Source organism: Aythya ferina (genome assembly GCF_964211825.1).
Source record: "Aythya ferina genome assembly, chromosome: Z".
Lineage (NCBI taxonomy): Eukaryota > Metazoa > Chordata > Aves > Anseriformes > Anatidae > Aythya > Aythya ferina.
In genome coordinates, this window is record NC_140299.1 from 10,240,378 (window position 1) to 10,258,235 (window position 17,858).

At 39.7% G+C, this 17,858-nt stretch overlaps 1 protein-coding gene across 5 annotated transcripts in view; it reads left to right on the forward strand.

Moving 5' to 3' along the window:
- UNC13B (unc-13 homolog B) overlaps nt 1-17,858 on the forward strand; it is a 213,361-nt gene that overhangs the window by 149,306 nt on the left and 46,197 nt on the right. For all 5 annotated transcript variants that reach the window (XM_084503110.1, XM_084503111.1, XM_084503107.1 and 2 more), the window contains 8 exons: nt 367-482; nt 2,546-2,709; nt 4,987-5,137; nt 6,082-6,150; nt 8,597-8,686; nt 10,064-10,198; nt 10,954-11,087; nt 12,030-12,115. In XM_084503110.1, coding sequence (XP_084359236.1) covers nt 367-482; nt 2,546-2,709; nt 4,987-5,137; nt 6,082-6,150; nt 8,597-8,686; nt 10,064-10,198; nt 10,954-11,087; nt 12,030-12,115 — 945 coding nt within the window. The remainder of the gene's footprint in view (nt 1-366; nt 483-2,545; nt 2,710-4,986; nt 5,138-6,081; nt 6,151-8,596; nt 8,687-10,063; nt 10,199-10,953; nt 11,088-12,029; nt 12,116-17,858) is intronic.

The window sequence follows — 17,858 nt, forward strand, 5'->3', positions numbered from 1 at the left end:
TGACTGGATCAAAGCCCAGGGACCCTGTAGCATGTGCTCTCAGAACGGCTGGCTTATTTGTAAAGTATATGTTGTTCTAGCTAGATGTGTCATATCTAGAGTGTATCATATCAGTGATTTCCTGATATCTACTTAGTCTTTAATGTTTTGAAAGAAAAAAGTCAGAAAGTTTTCTCCATGGTAATATGAAGAAGAGGTTGGACTAGGTGATCTTGGAGGTCTCTTCTGACGTAGACGATGCTGTGATTCTATTAATTATAAATTCAGCCTGAGCTTCCAGCAGCCTCTGTTAGTGTTGGCACACCAAAGATGCCTATGCTCTGAATGTGAAAAATGCTTGTAATTGTTGATGGTTTTTCCTTCTAGAGAAAAGAACGGATAAGTCTGCGGTGTCTGGGGCTATCCGTCTGCAAATCAATGTGGAGATCAAAGGCGAGGAGAAAGTCGCTCCATATCACATTCAGTACACTTGCCTTCATGAGGTAAGGAGCAGTTCAGCTCATTCATTGTTATGTTCCTCCTTTCTGTCAAATAAACAATTTTCTGACCTCTGTTTCCTTAGAATGTTCCTTCTTGCCCTAGGTGAGCCTTCTTTTTGCTGCTGCACAAGCCTGGAAAGTCACTGAATCATCAGACCTGCATTTGTACAGAAAGCCAGGAAGGCTTTAGGCTCCCCCCATGCTGAATGCTGGCTGGCTCAGTCTGTCCCACTGCCACAGCTGTGCTGCTGTCAGGCAGTGATCAGACAGTGGTCCAACTCATAGCTCCCACTAATATAACATGAAGAAACTTAGGAATTTCCTTAGCCGATGTGTTCAGCATGTAAAATAAAAAAAATTTTTTTATACCTATGTCTTTCTTTAGAGAAAGCCTTCTAAAATGTCAAACTCCAGACCAGATCTGTTTCAGAATTAAACATTGCACATTCCTTTTGGGATCCCAGATATACAGCATTTCCATGGGAGACGCTGTGTTTTTTATTGCTACTTGTCTCTGAACATCGTGAACAGAACTGCTTGTGTATTGTGTGCAGCAAGGAGCAGTTATATCATTGCAGTTTCCACCTGGACAGTTGGTCTGTGATGCATGATGAAAAGTTACATTTTCTACCTTAGCTGCTTTTTGAGTAAATTCTGTTTGGGTTAGGGTTTTGACTCTGGCCTGTGAGCAGTGCAGATACTGTTGGTATAAATTCCTTGTACCACTGGTGTGTAGCTATGAACAATTATTAGGGAATGGAAGATAAGCTGTGGTTGCTGGGTACTGATCTATCTTGAGATGGACTAAGACAGGCTGGCAGAGCTGTAGAAGTTGGGAGAAATTCAAAGACTTATGAGAATGTCTGAGAGATGCATGGTGCTCAGTCTGTTTATCAAGGAGAAGGCACGTGACAGGATTAGTCTTTAAGTGCCTGAATAGGGAAGAGTAGCAATAGCCTCTTTCACCTTATAAATAAGGATATCACAAGGTCTAGTGAAGTTTAAGCAAATTCAGATTAGAAAAGGACAGATGTGTCACAGACGAAAGTTCAGCTACAGGAACAACTTATTTTTCCAGACAAAGGGCATGATGATCCCTGCAGTGTCTTTTGGCCTTACCGGGAAAGAGACAGACTAAGCTTAAGTGAACACCAGTTTTTTTTAGAAGTGTGTTTTGTGTTCTTCAATATAAATTTGCTGTTTTTTAATTCAGTGACTGCTTCTGCTTCATAATCCATTTCATTTTTATCCTGATGCGTGATCACTTGCTTCCACTCATTTTTGGAAGTATGTCTCTTTTAAAGTATCACCTTCTTTCATTTGTACATAATAAAATGAAGATGATTTACAGCTAGAATAATTTAATCAGGAAAAATAGTTGTTTAATGCAGTGTCTTCTAACTCCTAATTAGATCATTAGACTTTTGCATCCCTTACTACCGGGGAGCCAGCTGTCTGAAAAGTTGATGAAATCTGTAAGAGACATAAATTTGAGGATTACTGAGAAACCCACTGAACTGAATTGCAATTTCTGCACAGCAATAATAGCTTGAAAGGCTTTCCAGTGTTAGATAAAGCAAAAGGTTACGATGAATAATAATACAAGTGTCCAGTTATTAATGGTGATTTTAAGGATGTCCTTTAAAAAAATATATATTTGTACTGTTCCACTGTATAATAATAATTACAAAGCTGATACAGGGCTGTTACCTCAGCTGGCTTAAATAGCTTGTCCATGTTAAGTCATTCTTTTGAGGACAGAAGTGTGTAGGTTTCAGGAAACTAATTAGCCTGACTTCATTGCATTGATGCACTCCTCTGCATCATTCACAATGTTGGGTAGTTAAAGTTGTAGGTATATGTGTGGAAAAATTCAGCTGGGAGTATGCAAGAAGAAAAGCAAATCAAAGCACAAAAATACATAGTGGGTAGGGAGAAGGAAAGAGGGAGGAGGGCAAAGAAATGTGTGTTAGTGCCTCGTTCTTGGCAATTCCAAGCTGGTCATGAAACTCACTTGGCAGCTTCAGCAGCTTTGCATATGATTTCTTTCCTGTTTTGTATTTCAGAACCTCTTTCACCATCTCACAGATGTGCAAGGGAGTGGAGTGGTGAAGATTCCTGATGCCAAAGGAGATGATGCCTGGAAGGTGTATTTTGATGAGACAGCTCAAGAGATTGTGGATGAATTTGCGATGCGTTACGGCATTGAATCAATATACCAGGCCATGACGTAAGATGCATTTAGTGTTGTCTTTTAATGCAGAAATTTGCTGTATCTAATTGATGTGACTGTTAAGATGAAATGTCTTGGTAATGGAATACTAACATTAACATTAACAGCTACTCCTTAAGGGGCTTACTGTGAGCAGAAGGTGAGTGACTGCATGTCTCAGTCTCTGATTTCTCAAAGTCAAGAAATTCTTGTCTGACAAAGTGCTGGAATTTAGGCTCCATCTGGGCAGCTTGTGTGAGCACCTTTATCTTTAAAATTAATTCTGAAGAATTACACCAACTTTGTGAGTGTATATGATTGTATTTTATTATTGATAGCTTACTCTTGTTTTAAGAGTCTAAAATCTCTATTTGAAAAATCTGATATTAAAAAGAATCCCACTGAAGATTTTTGGTGATGTGAGAAGGGAAGAGGTTTTGTGAAACTGTCCTACAGGTTTGTTGTGGCTATTGATACAGTCTTGAGAAATCACTGTTTTCCCAGACAGAGGAAATTAGAGGGATGCTAGAGGGATTTACAGGAAGCTTTAGTAATGGAGCACTAATTTGTCCTGTTTGGATCTAGGCTTATGCAATTCTTGATCATCAAGAGCATTTTTCTTGTCACTGTACTTTCAGTTGGATTTGGGATTAGCCATTCTGCTTAAGAACTAGTAATGCTATGCTTAGCTCATTTCTTATTTTAAACATAATATTAAATACAGCAGACTAACGTGAAAATGTTCACTTATGAACCTGAAAGCTTTGGGTGTTTCAGTCCTCTGATAAGATATGATTATTGTCACCTTGTGAACACTTTTTTCTGCCTGCTAATTTAAGTCAAGATGGAAAGCAATTGGAAGGTACTTCCGGAGGTCTAGTCCTGGCTTATAGCAAGGCTAACTTGGAAGTTGGACAAGACTGCTTAGAGCCTCTCAGTTACTTGAAAATCTCTGAGCAGGGAGATCCACCATTTCTCTGGGCTCCTGCTCTTGGGTTGTATTATTTTGGAGAAGAAATTCCAGGTTGAAATCCAAGTTAGAAAATCTTGTGTGGAATTTCCTATTCTGTAACTGCTACATATTGTTGCTTCTATTTTTCATCCTTCTGAAAGGATTTTTGCCTGGCTCAGTCCTCTTGCTGATCCCTCCCTCTCTATTTAAGTAGTGCGGACTTTGATTAGATCCCCACGCCTTACACTTTCTCTTCTTCAATTAGACAAACCCATTTTATGTGTCTGTCGTTTACAGTGAGTGCCTAAAAGAACAATTTATATCATGTAGCCAGCAAGTTAACATTGGGGCATAGCTATCATGTTTATCTGAAATACTGATTTGTATGTTTCTGTGAAATTGTCTCACTGTGGCTTTTTTGGTTATAATTATTTGTAGGTTAATGAACACAGAAGCTAATGTCTGAGTCCCTTGGGGAGAAAACTACATTTAGAAGATAGTTCCCAAGTTTAGTTTGGGAATTCAGTGAGGGTTCTTGCATGAAAGGACTGCTTAAAAATTGCCAAATTCTCCTGTCTGTTGGAATGAACTTGACTTGCCAGGTCTCGTAATATCAGACCTCTTAAGCTCTGATTATTTTTTCCCCTTATGTCTAACAGATTTTCTTTGATTGTTTAATCATTTCACAAGCCTGAATGCTTCTGGCATAATTTTGAGATTTCCTGCAGGATGGTTTCTTGCACTTTAATGAGAGCAGTTAAATAGGAAAAAGCAAATGAGCATGCATGCTTCCTGCAGGCTGGAAGGGTTAGCCCTAAGGAGTCACTTATCAGTGCAGCACAGAAATAATAGTGTATGATCTTGCTGTGCTTGAATGCTTTGCAATCGCTGCTGCCTTATGTCACCTCAGAACCTATGGCTGCCTCAAGTAGCAGTAAATTATATAGATTTCTGTGTGCCAGGCTTGGCTCTTGGATTTAGCATCAGAACCCAGAGTATTACCTATGTCACAAGCTATTGGCAACATATTGTTGGGTTGAAAAGCTCTTTCATGCTGTGGAAAGAAATGTAGTAAAAATGATTTTTCTCTTTTTTTTTTTCTCTTTTTTTCCTAACATATGTATTGTTTAGATGTCATCTTTTGTGAAAAACCTGAAACAAAATGCTGGAGATTTACTAAACGGGAGAAAACAAAACTTGCGCCTGTTGAGGTTGCTACCTAGAGCAGGGTGGCTATTAAAGGGGTAGGAAACTTGGCTGAGTTGTGTTGTGGAAACCATAGGCATGTCAAGAAGCACTACATAGAAGAGTCCAAAATGACTTACTGAACTGTCCTTTTGCAGGCATTTTGCATGTCTCTCCTCCAAATACATGTGCCCTGGTGTGCCAGCTGTGATGAGCACCTTACTTGCCAATATCAATGCTTACTATGCGCACACAACTGCCTCCACGAATGTGTCTGCTTCGGACCGCTTTGCAGCCTCCAATTTTGGGGTATGTTTGGTGATACAACTGGATTTCTCTATTTTGCCTATGGTATTTCTGCCTGTCAATAAATAAGTTGCTCTGTTTAAGGAACATTATATCTGTGAGAAGTTGGAAGCTATTGAGCCCTTCTAGACTAGACAAAGCAGAGTTTATTGTCATCATCACACATTTTAGATATTAATCAGTGTGATGCATTGTGGTGTTTAGTCTTCATGTTCAAATTGCACTGGAGCACAGATGGTATGGAAATGAGAGAATTGTATTACATTCTGCATGTTGATGCTGTTGATAAAATATACCGTGTAATCTGATGGTTTCAGAACTTTGTTTTTAAAAACAGCAACTGCTTAAAGGGAAATAGAAAGTCTGTCCCACTAATGGTTCAATTGTTTTCCATATAACGTGTTGGAGTTGAGCATTCTGGAAAAGTATCTAGAATAGCTCAAGCTCCTTTGCTAGACTGAGAAATACGTACATAGAGGGAGGAGTCTTTTCACAAAGCCAAGCCAGAATCTAGCTGAGAGACCTCAAGAAAATGGCAACAAGAACTCTGCAATGCTTGTCATTGGATTGATACATAAGATCTTGGAGCTGTATCATTGTTCCAAATTCGACCCTTTTCTGACTGTTCCCTTACTCATTTCTGAATAAATATTTTCTCTTAAACATACAGCTGGTACAAACTGTTAGCAGAAATCAGAAGGGTTTTGTTCTACTTCTATTTCAAAGTGATAAAGGAATGTTTTTCTTCTACTTCTAATGTTACACAAACTTCAGAAGTAATTACAGTATAAGAATAAATACACAAAACAATGCGTCAGTATTGCTTCCTCCCACTCTCCTGGATTTATTGGTTTAGATTAGAGATCTGTCACTAGTTCTCTGATATTCTGCATCTTACTGTGAACATGGATTGGACAGTGATATGTGATATGTTTTTTGCTCAATAGAAAGAACGATTCGTGAAGCTTCTGGACCAGCTTCATAATTCACTTCGGATTGATCTCTCAATGTACAGGGTGAGTGGGAATAAACAAAATCTTTTCAGGCATTTGTGATAGGCAGAGGGGAAACACACTGGTTGGATTTTTCTTATGTCTCTGAGTTTTTGGTTAATTTGTCTCTTATGGAATTATATTTTGTTTTTCCTCATGGGTAGAATTTAAACCACGTTCTTTCTTCCAATGTAACTTCCTCAAGGCTTCTAAAATAATCTGAGAATTGTGAACTATGCTTATCTCAGATATTTTCCCAGGAATGCAAGCTGATTGGATTAATTTATTTGAATTATTATCTACTACTTCAGGTATCTTGTACAAAGGGAAAACAGACTTGTTCTTCTCTGTGAGAGAAATCTTTGAGAGGACCCCCAGCCATATTGTCGCTTATTTCAGGTCTGGCAGACTCGAATCACTATCCCTGACTCTGTATCTGTAAGATGTGTCTTCAGTTTGAAGACCCTTCACACCCACAACCCTCACACACACACACTTCACCACATTGGGGAAGGAATAAGTTTCAGATGTTTTACATTAGTCCTCCAGGCTTCTTAGGCCCTCTAGTTCCTTTCTTTGCTACTCCAGAGTCAACATAATCTTAATAACAAGTCTGTTACTGGGCTTTTTTTTTTCCGTTTTTTTCAAGTCCTTTATTTTAAGTAGTGACTAATTCATTGAAAAATTGAAATATGATGGCAAAATGTGAGCTTTGATTTTTATTTATATATTAAAAAGTAGATTCTGTTCTGGGTGGTGCATTTATCTGGAAGACGGTAAAGCATACAGAAAAGGGGAATGTGAGTAGACTAATAAGAGAAGTGCATTAGGAAGACAAGCAAAAGGACAGAAAGGGCAAGGCACAAAAGAAGATAAAAGGAATGTTGTGTAATGAGCTATCCTAAAAGACAAGGTGCAAAGAGCAGCAGAGGGAAAATTATCAGGGCATGGCAACAGGAAGCTGTACTGGTGATGCCTTTTATTTGTTTTGTCTTCAATAAAAGCTGCTTTCAGGTGGCTAATGCAAGTAAACTTTGGACAACCAATTAAGATCTTTGGTAAAAGACCAGGAAAGATTTGTGCACTTTCAACAATTTTGATGTTTTTGAATTGGCAGTGTATTTAGACAGCAACTGTCTGGAGCCGTCTGAGTCCTCTTAGTGATTATTTTAAGACCCTGGGAGGACAGGTTAAGTTCTGGAAGCAAAAGGTATTTCAGCTTCCAGCTTTCAAGAGAGGATATGACATTTTGCAGTTTAAATTATCCAGGTTAAGTCCCTCACCCCTGTGTTGATTCAAGCTATTTGGAAGCACTTAAAAAAATCAATAAACAAGGAAAATTACCACTAGATTTGTGAAAAAGAAAGTGTTGAACCGGTCTTTTATTTCCAGGGCAGGGCAGGCTTTGGGGAGAAGAGGTAGAAACATCTCAAGAGTAGCTTGAAGTCACACTCTGCATAATTATTTTGAAAAGTGTTTTGTGAACAAGTGAAGTTATTCTGTATGCATGTCAGTAGCTCTTTTCTCTTGGTTCATTCCTGGCTGACATAAACACAGATAGATAATATTATAGGTATTCAATATAGATAATAATGTATTTTCCTGATTATTATCAGGATTATTCAGTATTATGATTATTATCATCAGGATTATATAAGTATAATAATCTTGATTATTATCCTTATCAAGAACATGCATTCATTCCCCAACATTCATCTAACATTCTGTGTTTAAATCTTGATTTTTGGTAAATGCCCTCAGTGCCAGGAGACAAAGACACAAACTCACTCACTCACTCACACTTTTGTATCAGCATCTGGAAAGAACAGTCAGACTTTTGATTTCAGTGGAACCCAGGGAGAGGAAGGAGAAACAATGGTTACAGACAGCAAGGTGCTGGGGATAGTATGTAAAATGGTACATTAGAGCAAAAGAGGCACTGGAGGATAAATGCTTACCTTGGTGGATTGAATCTGAGAGGGGACTGAGTGGTTATGATGAATTCTGACAGTGAAGAAGAGTTCATTTCCTCTCCTCAACCCAGTTTGTTTCTCTGCAGAGGTTTCAAGTATACCACACCTTTTGCTGTCTCAGAAAAGACAAAAAGCACTCACTAAGTGCAGAAAGGGAAGGACCTGTGCACGCAACCTCAGGCAGCAGTTAGGGCTGATGGTGGTGAGGCTGTTGCTCATTGCCAGCTCCTTCTACAGCCAAGGAAAGTTCTCCTGCTGCTGGGGGTTGTCCGTGTCCTGGCATCCACAGACTTCATGTTCATATGAGAAGCTATTTAATTAAGCAAACATATGAGCTCCTTCAGCAAAAAGGCCATATTTACTGAGCATTGTTTTGACTGGTATACGCTTCTCGAGCAGAAAATGTTTCCAAGACACTTTCCTTATTTAGAACGTGCTTGAAGCTTTGCATGGATCTGACTGTGCTTTCCAACAGGATTTTGCTTTTTTGTCAACAGAATAACTTCCCAGCCAGCAGTCGTGAACGGCTACAGGACCTGAAGTCTACAGTAGATTTGCTGACCAGCATTACTTTTTTCAGGATGAAGGTAGTGTAATGGATGGGGATGGGAATGAGATACCCTCAGTTCCTGCTCCAAGATTTTTTTTCCAATTCTTAAACTATTTTATGCCAGTGTGCTTTAGATACATAAGGAAAATGAAGGTTTTCTGCTGACCATGCATGATACTTCACTGTATTTTGCTTCATGAAGATGAAAGCTGTTTTTCCCCTGGGGTTCTTCAGTCATAAATATGTTGTGCACACACACCAAAAAAAAGTGGAGAGGGGCAGGAGGAAGTTTTTCCTATAAAACTGTCTACAGCATTTATCAGTCATAACCATCTCTTCACCATCTTTTATCTAGTAAATATTTTAAAATGTCTTTCTTGCAGGGTAAGATACTGAAATTGGATAGTATCTCTAGGAAGAGATCCAGGAGAGTTGTTCTGCATGCTGATATGCCAGTTCTATCATTACATTTATTGTTCTGGCAACATGTAATGAGATTATTTTTAATGCTTTATTTTTTAACCCATTGTTTTAACTAGTGTTATAGCAGTTTTTAATCTTATCAAAAACAAACCAAGATTTTCGTTTGAGCTATTTGAGGAAGAGCTTAAAATTCTGATCTTAAATCCTTTAGTAAATAGTGTTTTAGAACATTCAAAATACAGTCTTCATTCAGACAGTATGCCTGCATTAAAAGTTTGGTTTATATAAATACTCTGAAAATTCTAGAGGTAGTGATAATATCAAAATTGTCTCAGAGTATAGTTTCATGGAGTGATGCCCGATTATCTGTTGTGGTAACCTGTGGTATTTTCTAAAACAATGTAACAATGAAATAATTAAAAGAACTGTTGTTACAAGAGGGGAAGGCCTATCAACTGGCACGTTGCTATGAATTCTGATGTGATTTATATTCAGTAATGCTGGTGAAGGAAGATGTCATAAAACTTACCGTATTTAAAAGCACACAAGTGTCTGGTCTTCTACAAGACTTTCCAGATTAGATGTAATGTCCTCAGATAGCCTGTTGCATGTTCTTCCAGTGGATAAAAAGATTGTTCACTGGCTTTATTGCAAAATCCTATAAATTTAGCAGAAACTGCATGGGCTTGGCTCAGATTAATCAGACATTAATCTGTGTGATTTATTTATTTGGGAGATTTTTCCTTTACATGTCAAAATCTCTCTTACGTTCTAAGTGATCCTGAAGGGACATAAGTGTTGTCACTCCTAGTTTATACCTGGAGAGGAAGCCAAAGAGACTGAGCGGAGTTGCAGATGTTTTCAGGTCACTTACATCACAAGTTGCTGAAAACAGATTTGCTGATTCCTGGGTAGTTCCAAACAGGTGACTTGTTCTTTCCTGGTTTGGTTTATGAACAGTACTTGAACTATTCTTCCTGTCTCTGTGCAGGTTCAAGAGCTGCAGAGTCCACCTCGAGCCAGCCAGGTAGTGAAGGACTGTGTAAAAGCTTGCCTCAACTCCACCTATGAGTACATTTTCAACAACTGTCATGAGCTGTACAGTCGCGAGTACCAGACAGATCCCGTGAGTAGCTAATAAGTAGGCAAAAATGAAAGTTTATGATTTTACTAAGATAATCACGCGAATACTAATTGACATAAAAAGCCAACGTAAATAAAATTTTGACTTGTTCTCTTCTGAACACACAAAACTTGTAATCAATTAACGAGCACTAATGAGTAAGTAGAAGATGATAAATGTTTTACAGTAATCACACTACAGTTTGTTTTCCCAGTCTCAACTACTTTATTTCCTGAGCAGATATTTCTGAATGGAAACTTTGATGCAACTTTGAGTGAGCAAAAAATAAGTAGGCTGATCAAGGAGACTAGCTTTGATAAGCCTCAAGCAGTGAGGTTTTTTAGGATCTACCTTCAGACACAAACTCTTTTCAAATCCATGAGAGCTCCCACTCCATGGTAATGCATACAGAATGTGTCAACACAGAAATAGTCATCAACTCAAGTGCCTAAAGTGCAAGTATTTGGAACAAGCTTAGAGCAAATGATGTCTCAGGAGGTTTCCTGAAGCCTGACCTGCTAGCGTCATGGTGAATGCCAATAAAGGGGGATTAGCCACCAGTAAACAGCATGATTTGGCAAGTTGGTGTTTCATATTAGGTGAAGCAAGTTGCCAGTAGACATAACGAAAACTCTTCAGAAGAAAGTCCTCTCAGGTAATTACTGTTTGGAGTTTGTAAGGAGCAACATGATCTCCGTTTGTCAGCTTTTTCTTTACCCTTTAAATTTACCCTGGTTTTCCAATGGCTTCTTTCACAGAACAAAAATCAGGATCTTCCTCCTGAGGAACAGGGTCCCAGTATCAGAAACTTGGATTTTTGGCCAAAACTCATCACTTTAATAGTTTCCATCATAGAAGAGGATAAGAATTCTTATTCTCCAGTACTAAATCAGTAAGAATCTTCCATGTCCTTTATGGTTAATACTTGTCTCTCTGTGTGCTCTGCTTTATTTGTTAAACTGCTTTCTATCTCTTCTGTCATTTGTGTATTTATAGAAGTACTTATCTTGTCTGTCTGTCTTTCTGTCTTATTTGTCTCTGTCTATATAAATAACTCTTTTTGATTGGGATGGAAGAGTTTCAAAAGGTTCAGTTACGATGGCGTTCGAGCACAAACACCCTGATTATTACAATCCTGAACTCAGGGAGGCACGTGAAAATGGGGTGAGAGTTCTTTTGTTATTTTTTTTTTGGATGCACAGTAATGCACACAATGGTGCCATGGTGACAGTACCTTACTTTGTTATTTAGGAACATGGTGTTCTGTGCTGCACTGGGAAATTGCATTGGGTGGGGTTGGCTCAAAACTGCAAACAAAGCTGAGTTTGGGATGTTTAACTTCCAACACTCTTCCAACAATCCAACAGGGCAGAAGAGAGGGAGGTAGCTGTGAAGGTATCCATACCCAAAGGGTTAGATTATGATAATTGATCTAACATGTCATTAACACATGATTACTGCTCACCCATCAGCCTAGTAGTCATAGAGAAAACAAGAAAAAAGAAAAAAAAATGCTGAAATAGAACAACAAAGTGAAAAAGATGCAAGGTGCATTGGGATCACATTCTCCAAATTACTTTATATGTCTGTTCTAGGGGAGATATCCAGGGTGGACGTGAGTTAAAATGAATCTCAACAGCAAAGCTGTTTTCAGTCTGCTTAATCTTTGCCACGCATTTGAGGCCATGATCTCCAAAATCTAGCTGGTCATTTCTTTGGGTGAAGGAAGTATCTGTAATGTTGAGATTTTCAGCTTGTAGATCAGTTCGGTACTGAGTATAGAGGGACCCTTTGCTTGGATAAATGCCAAAGCCTCTCTGAAATGTCCCCTCAGGTTTCCTCAGGAGCTTGCTGTTGGTAAGATCAGCGCAGAGGTGATGTGGAGTCTTTTTGCCCAGGATATGAAATATGCCATGGAAGGTAAGAGAATTTCTCACTGCTGCCAGCTGACTTGCTGCTGACCTCTAGGTCTCAATCTATTTAGTGTAACTGAGGCTTAAGCACATTAGTAGCACCACTGTTTGGAGCAGGGATTTCTAATGTTTTGTTTTTTTTTTTTTATGGACAGATGTGGATGAGAATTGAGACTGAAAACTGCATGACATGGTCTCTAGACCTTGTGTCAGGCTGCGTTGCAAGCTATTTATTGTTGTCTCAGCTGCTTTGAAACTAGAATTTCACTTTGGACTGAAGCTATGATGGTTAAGATCAGCAGCATCTTTCTGCAGTGTACAATGGTAGAAAAGCCTAGAGCAGCAGGTGGACACTCGTGTCTCTGGATGATACAGTGTAAACTGTTTATGCTGCTGGTGGAAATGTTGTGCTAGAATAAATCCTGCTGCAGACATCTTCATGTTAAATGAGTCCTGGCATAATTCCACCAGACTCAGAGTAAAAGAGGAATTTTACTGTTTCTGAACACAGGGTAGGCATGTGTAGAGCCCAGCAAACTCCCAGAAGGAAATTCTGCCACTCTTCTACTAGTTCATTACAATTTCTGAATTTGTTTTTTGACCTACAAGTTTATTTGCAGAGTACAGACTGCTTCTTACGAGGTTCAGAAAGTTTCCAGCTCCTAATTTCTCTGCAACTGTGGCAGCAGTTGTTTTCTCAATATTTTGCCCAAGTGTTTATAATCATCCCTAAGGTGACAGTCTAAGAAAACAAAAGTGTTTGGTGGTGCTTACAGCATGCTAGCTGTAGTTCGTATTCCAAAACCTGGTCAAGTCAGACTCTTATTTTAGACCGCTAAAAAAAAAACAACACCAAAACATGGAGTTTCTCTGTAGGTAAAGCAGATTGACTCCATCTATTTCTTAGTCTCTGTCAATGTGCTGTGAGGACACCTTATGCAAGCTCTAGGCTTGAGTTTAGCAGGATGCAGATCTAGATGAAAAGTATTATTTTTGGTGTTAGGAACTTTTGATACACGCTTGTACCCCACAGTGTCTTCCTCTTGTGAGATCATGTTGATGTAAGAACAAGACATTAGAAAGAAAGGGGCCAAGACCTACTGCATCAAAGTGTCTCTTCTGTAGTGTCTGGCACTGCTGGCTCGTGTTAGAAAGAAGGCAACTATGCTTACTTCATGTTCGCTTTCTCTAGAAACCATTTGTTCCTGCAAACCCTTTAGGCTACCCTTTCCATTTTGTTCTTATTTAGCCCTGTACACTCACCCACAGGAATTCATTTTGCACTTCTAGGTGTTGAAAGTGCCCTATTTAACTCCTTTCCTACCAGCCACGAGAACTGCAGTTCTCCAGATCTAGTTGCTGCCTTCTTTTCCTAAGAATCCCTTACCCCATTGCATCTAAAATGCATCTGCAGAAAAAAAAAAATACTGATTGCATGAACCTGACAGTTTTTTTCCCATTTTGAATGGCTTTATTTGATTGCCAGTGCCAAGGTTAACTCTGCCTCCCAGGTTTTCTCTGCTCACATCTCATACCTTGTCCCCTTTAGACCTTCCCGGTGATTTTGTCTTCCCTTGTGCATCTGGGCTTATTCTACCTTTTTCTGATACACTTCTGGTCAGTTGTGAGCTTCTTTGAACAGGGATCGACGTATTGTTTCCACATGTGAGTTCATCGGTGCATAGCAATCAGTTGTTAAAAGAGCATCCCTCCTCAGAGTGTTTTTGGTGAGAAGGGTTGACACAAAGGCATCTGATGGATGGGAAAGGTTTTACATTTTGAACAAAAGCTGAAAAACTGCGTGGGGTGCTTGTGTATGTTTCTACTGTAACTGTGCAAGTCCTGCAGGAGGATTGAACAATGATAGAGTCTGCTGAGGTGTGCGTCTATTCCAAATATATATTCAAGAAAATCCTCAGGGTGCAGAATTCCATTTGAGTTGAGCATGTTTTCTCACTGCTTTGCTCTCCAGAAACTTATGAACATAACCTTTAGAACAAGCTCTACAATAATTCAGTTATGGACTTCACCACATGTATTTTAAATACATGATTGGATTATCTCACTGCCTTTTTTTTTTTTTTTTTTTAAACAAAAAGGAGGAAAAGGGATTAAAGGAAACAGATTAAGTGATGTGAAGGATGATGATTAGATTTGCTGTCATCAACTCTTGTCTCTGTCATTTTTCAGTCTGAGTAACTAATTTCTCTACCAGTTTAACTGCATCAAGAGTTTTAAATTCCTGTCTTTGCCAGTTTGTGGAGTAGTCCCTGGGCACACTTCTGGTATGTTCTGACATCTGCATGCCTCAGGTGCTCTCTGCAACAAAAGCTGATCTGTTTTGTGGAGATACATGCACATGAACCCAGAATATAATACCTGCTCCTAACTTTATTAATGGTGTTTTCCCTTGTGTTCTGTTCCTAAGTTCTGGATAACATGAGCTCATTCACCTCACCAAGTGGTAAGTTTGTGCTTTTTGGTAGAGTATATAGTTTTAAGTAGGCAAAGACGTTCAGCACCTGTAGTTTTAGTACTTTGGATGTAGTTGCTAACGTTAGCGTTAGTGTCCTGTAGTTTTATGCCAGTGATGAGCAGATCTGCAAAGACTCAGAAGACTGTACTACTGCTGCAGAAATGGAGGTTATGTGCAGCTTAAGAGACTCCTGTTCTGATGAGTATATCTAATTGTTTTTTGATGGTACCCAATATGCTGAGCAGCTCTGGGTGAGAGCCCCTTTGTTGGGTCACAGGCATTAGGCTGCTGATAACATCCAAGGGACTAACTGCTAAGGTCAGAACACCAAGTTCATGTGTGGCATTATTCTTTCCCTCCTGGCTGGGATGACACTGGGGATCGGTGGCCCTTTTATTCTGTAGCATCAGTAAATTTGCTTCCAACTTAAATGTCATGCAATAGCTTTAGTGTAGAAGGAGCATAGGCCTGGTTGCTCTGTAATACGCAGTGAGAGGGAGGTGCAAAGCTCAGGGGGGAAATCGCTTCTCTGAGCTGCAGAGCAGCACCTGGCTACACCTTCTTCACTGCCAGTGGCAGCTAACCATGCCTCTCCCAGCTGGAGCTCACCTCCTGTGCATTGAGCAGTCCATGCATGGCAATACAGAACTGCTAATGTACAGGAGCAGTGCACTGCACTACGCTCTACTGTTCTGTGCATCTCTATCACTAAATCTGTAGTCTTATGAGAAGGGCACCTGCTTTCAGCAAAAGCAAAGTCATCATCTCCCCTAAGGAGACTCAGATGCTGAGACACAGCAGAAGCTCTAGGATCTACCAGCTCTGTTTTGGTTTTCCTCCCCCCAAAAAGGAGTGACAGCTCAGGGCACTGTGAACAGCAGACCTGGCCCTTCCATCCTCACTGGTGAAGGCAGTACAGAGGGAGGCATTCATGAGTATCCCTTGTTCCCCGTCAGCCCGAGGGTAAAGCAGATCAGATAGAGAAGTTTTTGTGTCCCAGATTTGGCTGGTAAGATCACACTACCCTGTAATAGGGTAGAGTGTGTTTTTTTTCCAAGCCTTGTCCTTAACTCCACGTCTGGGGTGCTGACTGGTGCTCGACATCTGGATAGCCTCCATGTGAACCCACTTTGAGCTGGAAGATGAAACTAAACTGCAGTTAACTAGTTTTCTCACCATCCTGTGTGAAGCCTCTGTGACCCAGAAAGCACCGATTTCCCAAGCAAAGAAGGATTCTGCTCTCCCTCTATTAGGAAACCATTAAATGACAGTAACAGAAAATTGATATCATCCTTACTAACAGCATTTCATCTTATTTTGGACACATTGGTGTTAATAACTGATAGGAAGAGAGACTGAGTAGCCTTGGCAGGCAGGATTGAAATAAATCATACTGCCACAATCTCACTTATAATGAGGGGAGGGGGATTAAATGCACACACAGATGCCAGCTGTCTAAAAGTATTAACACTTCAACAGACTCAGTACCTATTAGAGTTTCTTTGCAAGAATTCATCATTATTTGCTAGAAATTAACACAGGGAAAGTAGGTTGATGATCAGGAAAAAAAATCCGCAGCGGGCGGACTGCTGGCCTATGGATTAAGGATGTGGTGGAAGTCCTGTTCTCTGATTCAAAAATAGAACTGGCCATGACACTGAAAAGCATGCTGCTAGGAAGCAGTTCCCTATTAATACCTTAATAATATGGCCTCAGTGACCCTAAAAGCTCTTCTCCGGAGAAGACTGTTTGGAGATTAAATCTACTGAGGAAATGTAAGAGAATTACAGAACTCTGTGGTCTTTTGAAGGTAAAATACCAGCAGGTCCTGCAAAATATCTGTGCACTTTCACTGTTGCTGCCACATAGCTCTTTAAAAGTCAGCAGAAAATAAATGTGTTAAGAGTGGTGGCTCCTATGCTCCTCACTTTATTTTTTTTTATAAAATGTGTTTTAATCTGAGGGTCTGAAACGCAAGTTGCAATGGGTGAAAGGTGTAAGTGAAATTTTAGAAAGTTGACATGTTTTCGTGTTGTCTTCAAGTGCTCTTAAACTTTCCCTTACCAAAGAGAGAGGTGATCAAAACCATACGGAGTCCATTGAAGAGTGGAAGATGGATATTGTAAGCTGTTGGAGTTGAGTGGGTTTTGGGCTTTGTCAGCTTTCTTTGTGCTCCAGCATGTTTGAGATGTTATAGTTCACTTTTGTCTTTTCTGTTACAAGCCCCACCTTTCTTTCGCATACGTAAAGTTCTCTTTTATGGTGGTAAGAGCTCCCTTTTCTTTTACCTTTTTTCTGTAGTTTTGTCCCCTTGTTGTCAAGCCTCTACTGCATAGGTGGCTAGGTAGCAGCAGTCCATGGGCTTTTGCTTCTCTGGTTGCTTTGCATCTTCCTTCTCTGCTGCTTAGTAGTGTTTTGAATATCCTACTTCAGGAAAAGGTTTGAATTAATTGTTTCTAGTGCACTGCTTAATTGAAATAGATGTGATTTGAGTCCTTTTAACTTTTTTTTACCTACAACGTTTATACATTGCTGCTGTTACATCCACCACTGTTACATTCACATGGTCATGTTTTGACAGCTAACATCAAGGCTAGGAGAATTTCGGAAAATAATTACTGATGGCCAACTTGGCTTGTCATGTGCATGACATTAAAAAACAGGGCTCAAAGACTCCCTACGAGATTCTGACCTAAGTGCTGTAAAGCACGTCACAGTGAATCTGTTGTTTTGTCCTGAGTGATTAAAGCTACATATCCACCCTTTCACACGGTGGTGATGTGATTTATACTTCAATCACGGGGGCTGCTGGCTTCAGTGTAAGTGGCACTTAGGAAGGTGGTGGTTCCCTAGTTTTGCGGGGAGATTGACTTTTGGATGAAGCCATGCCTTCATCATGGTGTGCAGCCAGCCTCTGAGTCAGACCTTCCCTCTGCAGGAGCAGCTCTTTCACCATGCAGAACAGATCTTGCACGTATCAAAGTTAATGAAGTTTTAATTGTCCATTGATTTCCTCACCCTTGCAGAGGGAGTTAAGCGTGGGTGTGGTTATTGCTTTGCTTGTTTCCAGTTTTACATTTGCAGAGAGGACTTAGCATTTTCTATTGCAGTTGCTCTACAGGGAGATCAGCAGTTCAGACACCAAATTAGGGACATACTTCCTTAGTGCTCAAAAAGAATGTTAGATTTTTTGAGGAAAAACATGAATGTACTTTCCTCAGCTTCCAATAAAAGCAAATTCACTGTGGAGAGTAATAGATCACAGTATGTGTGA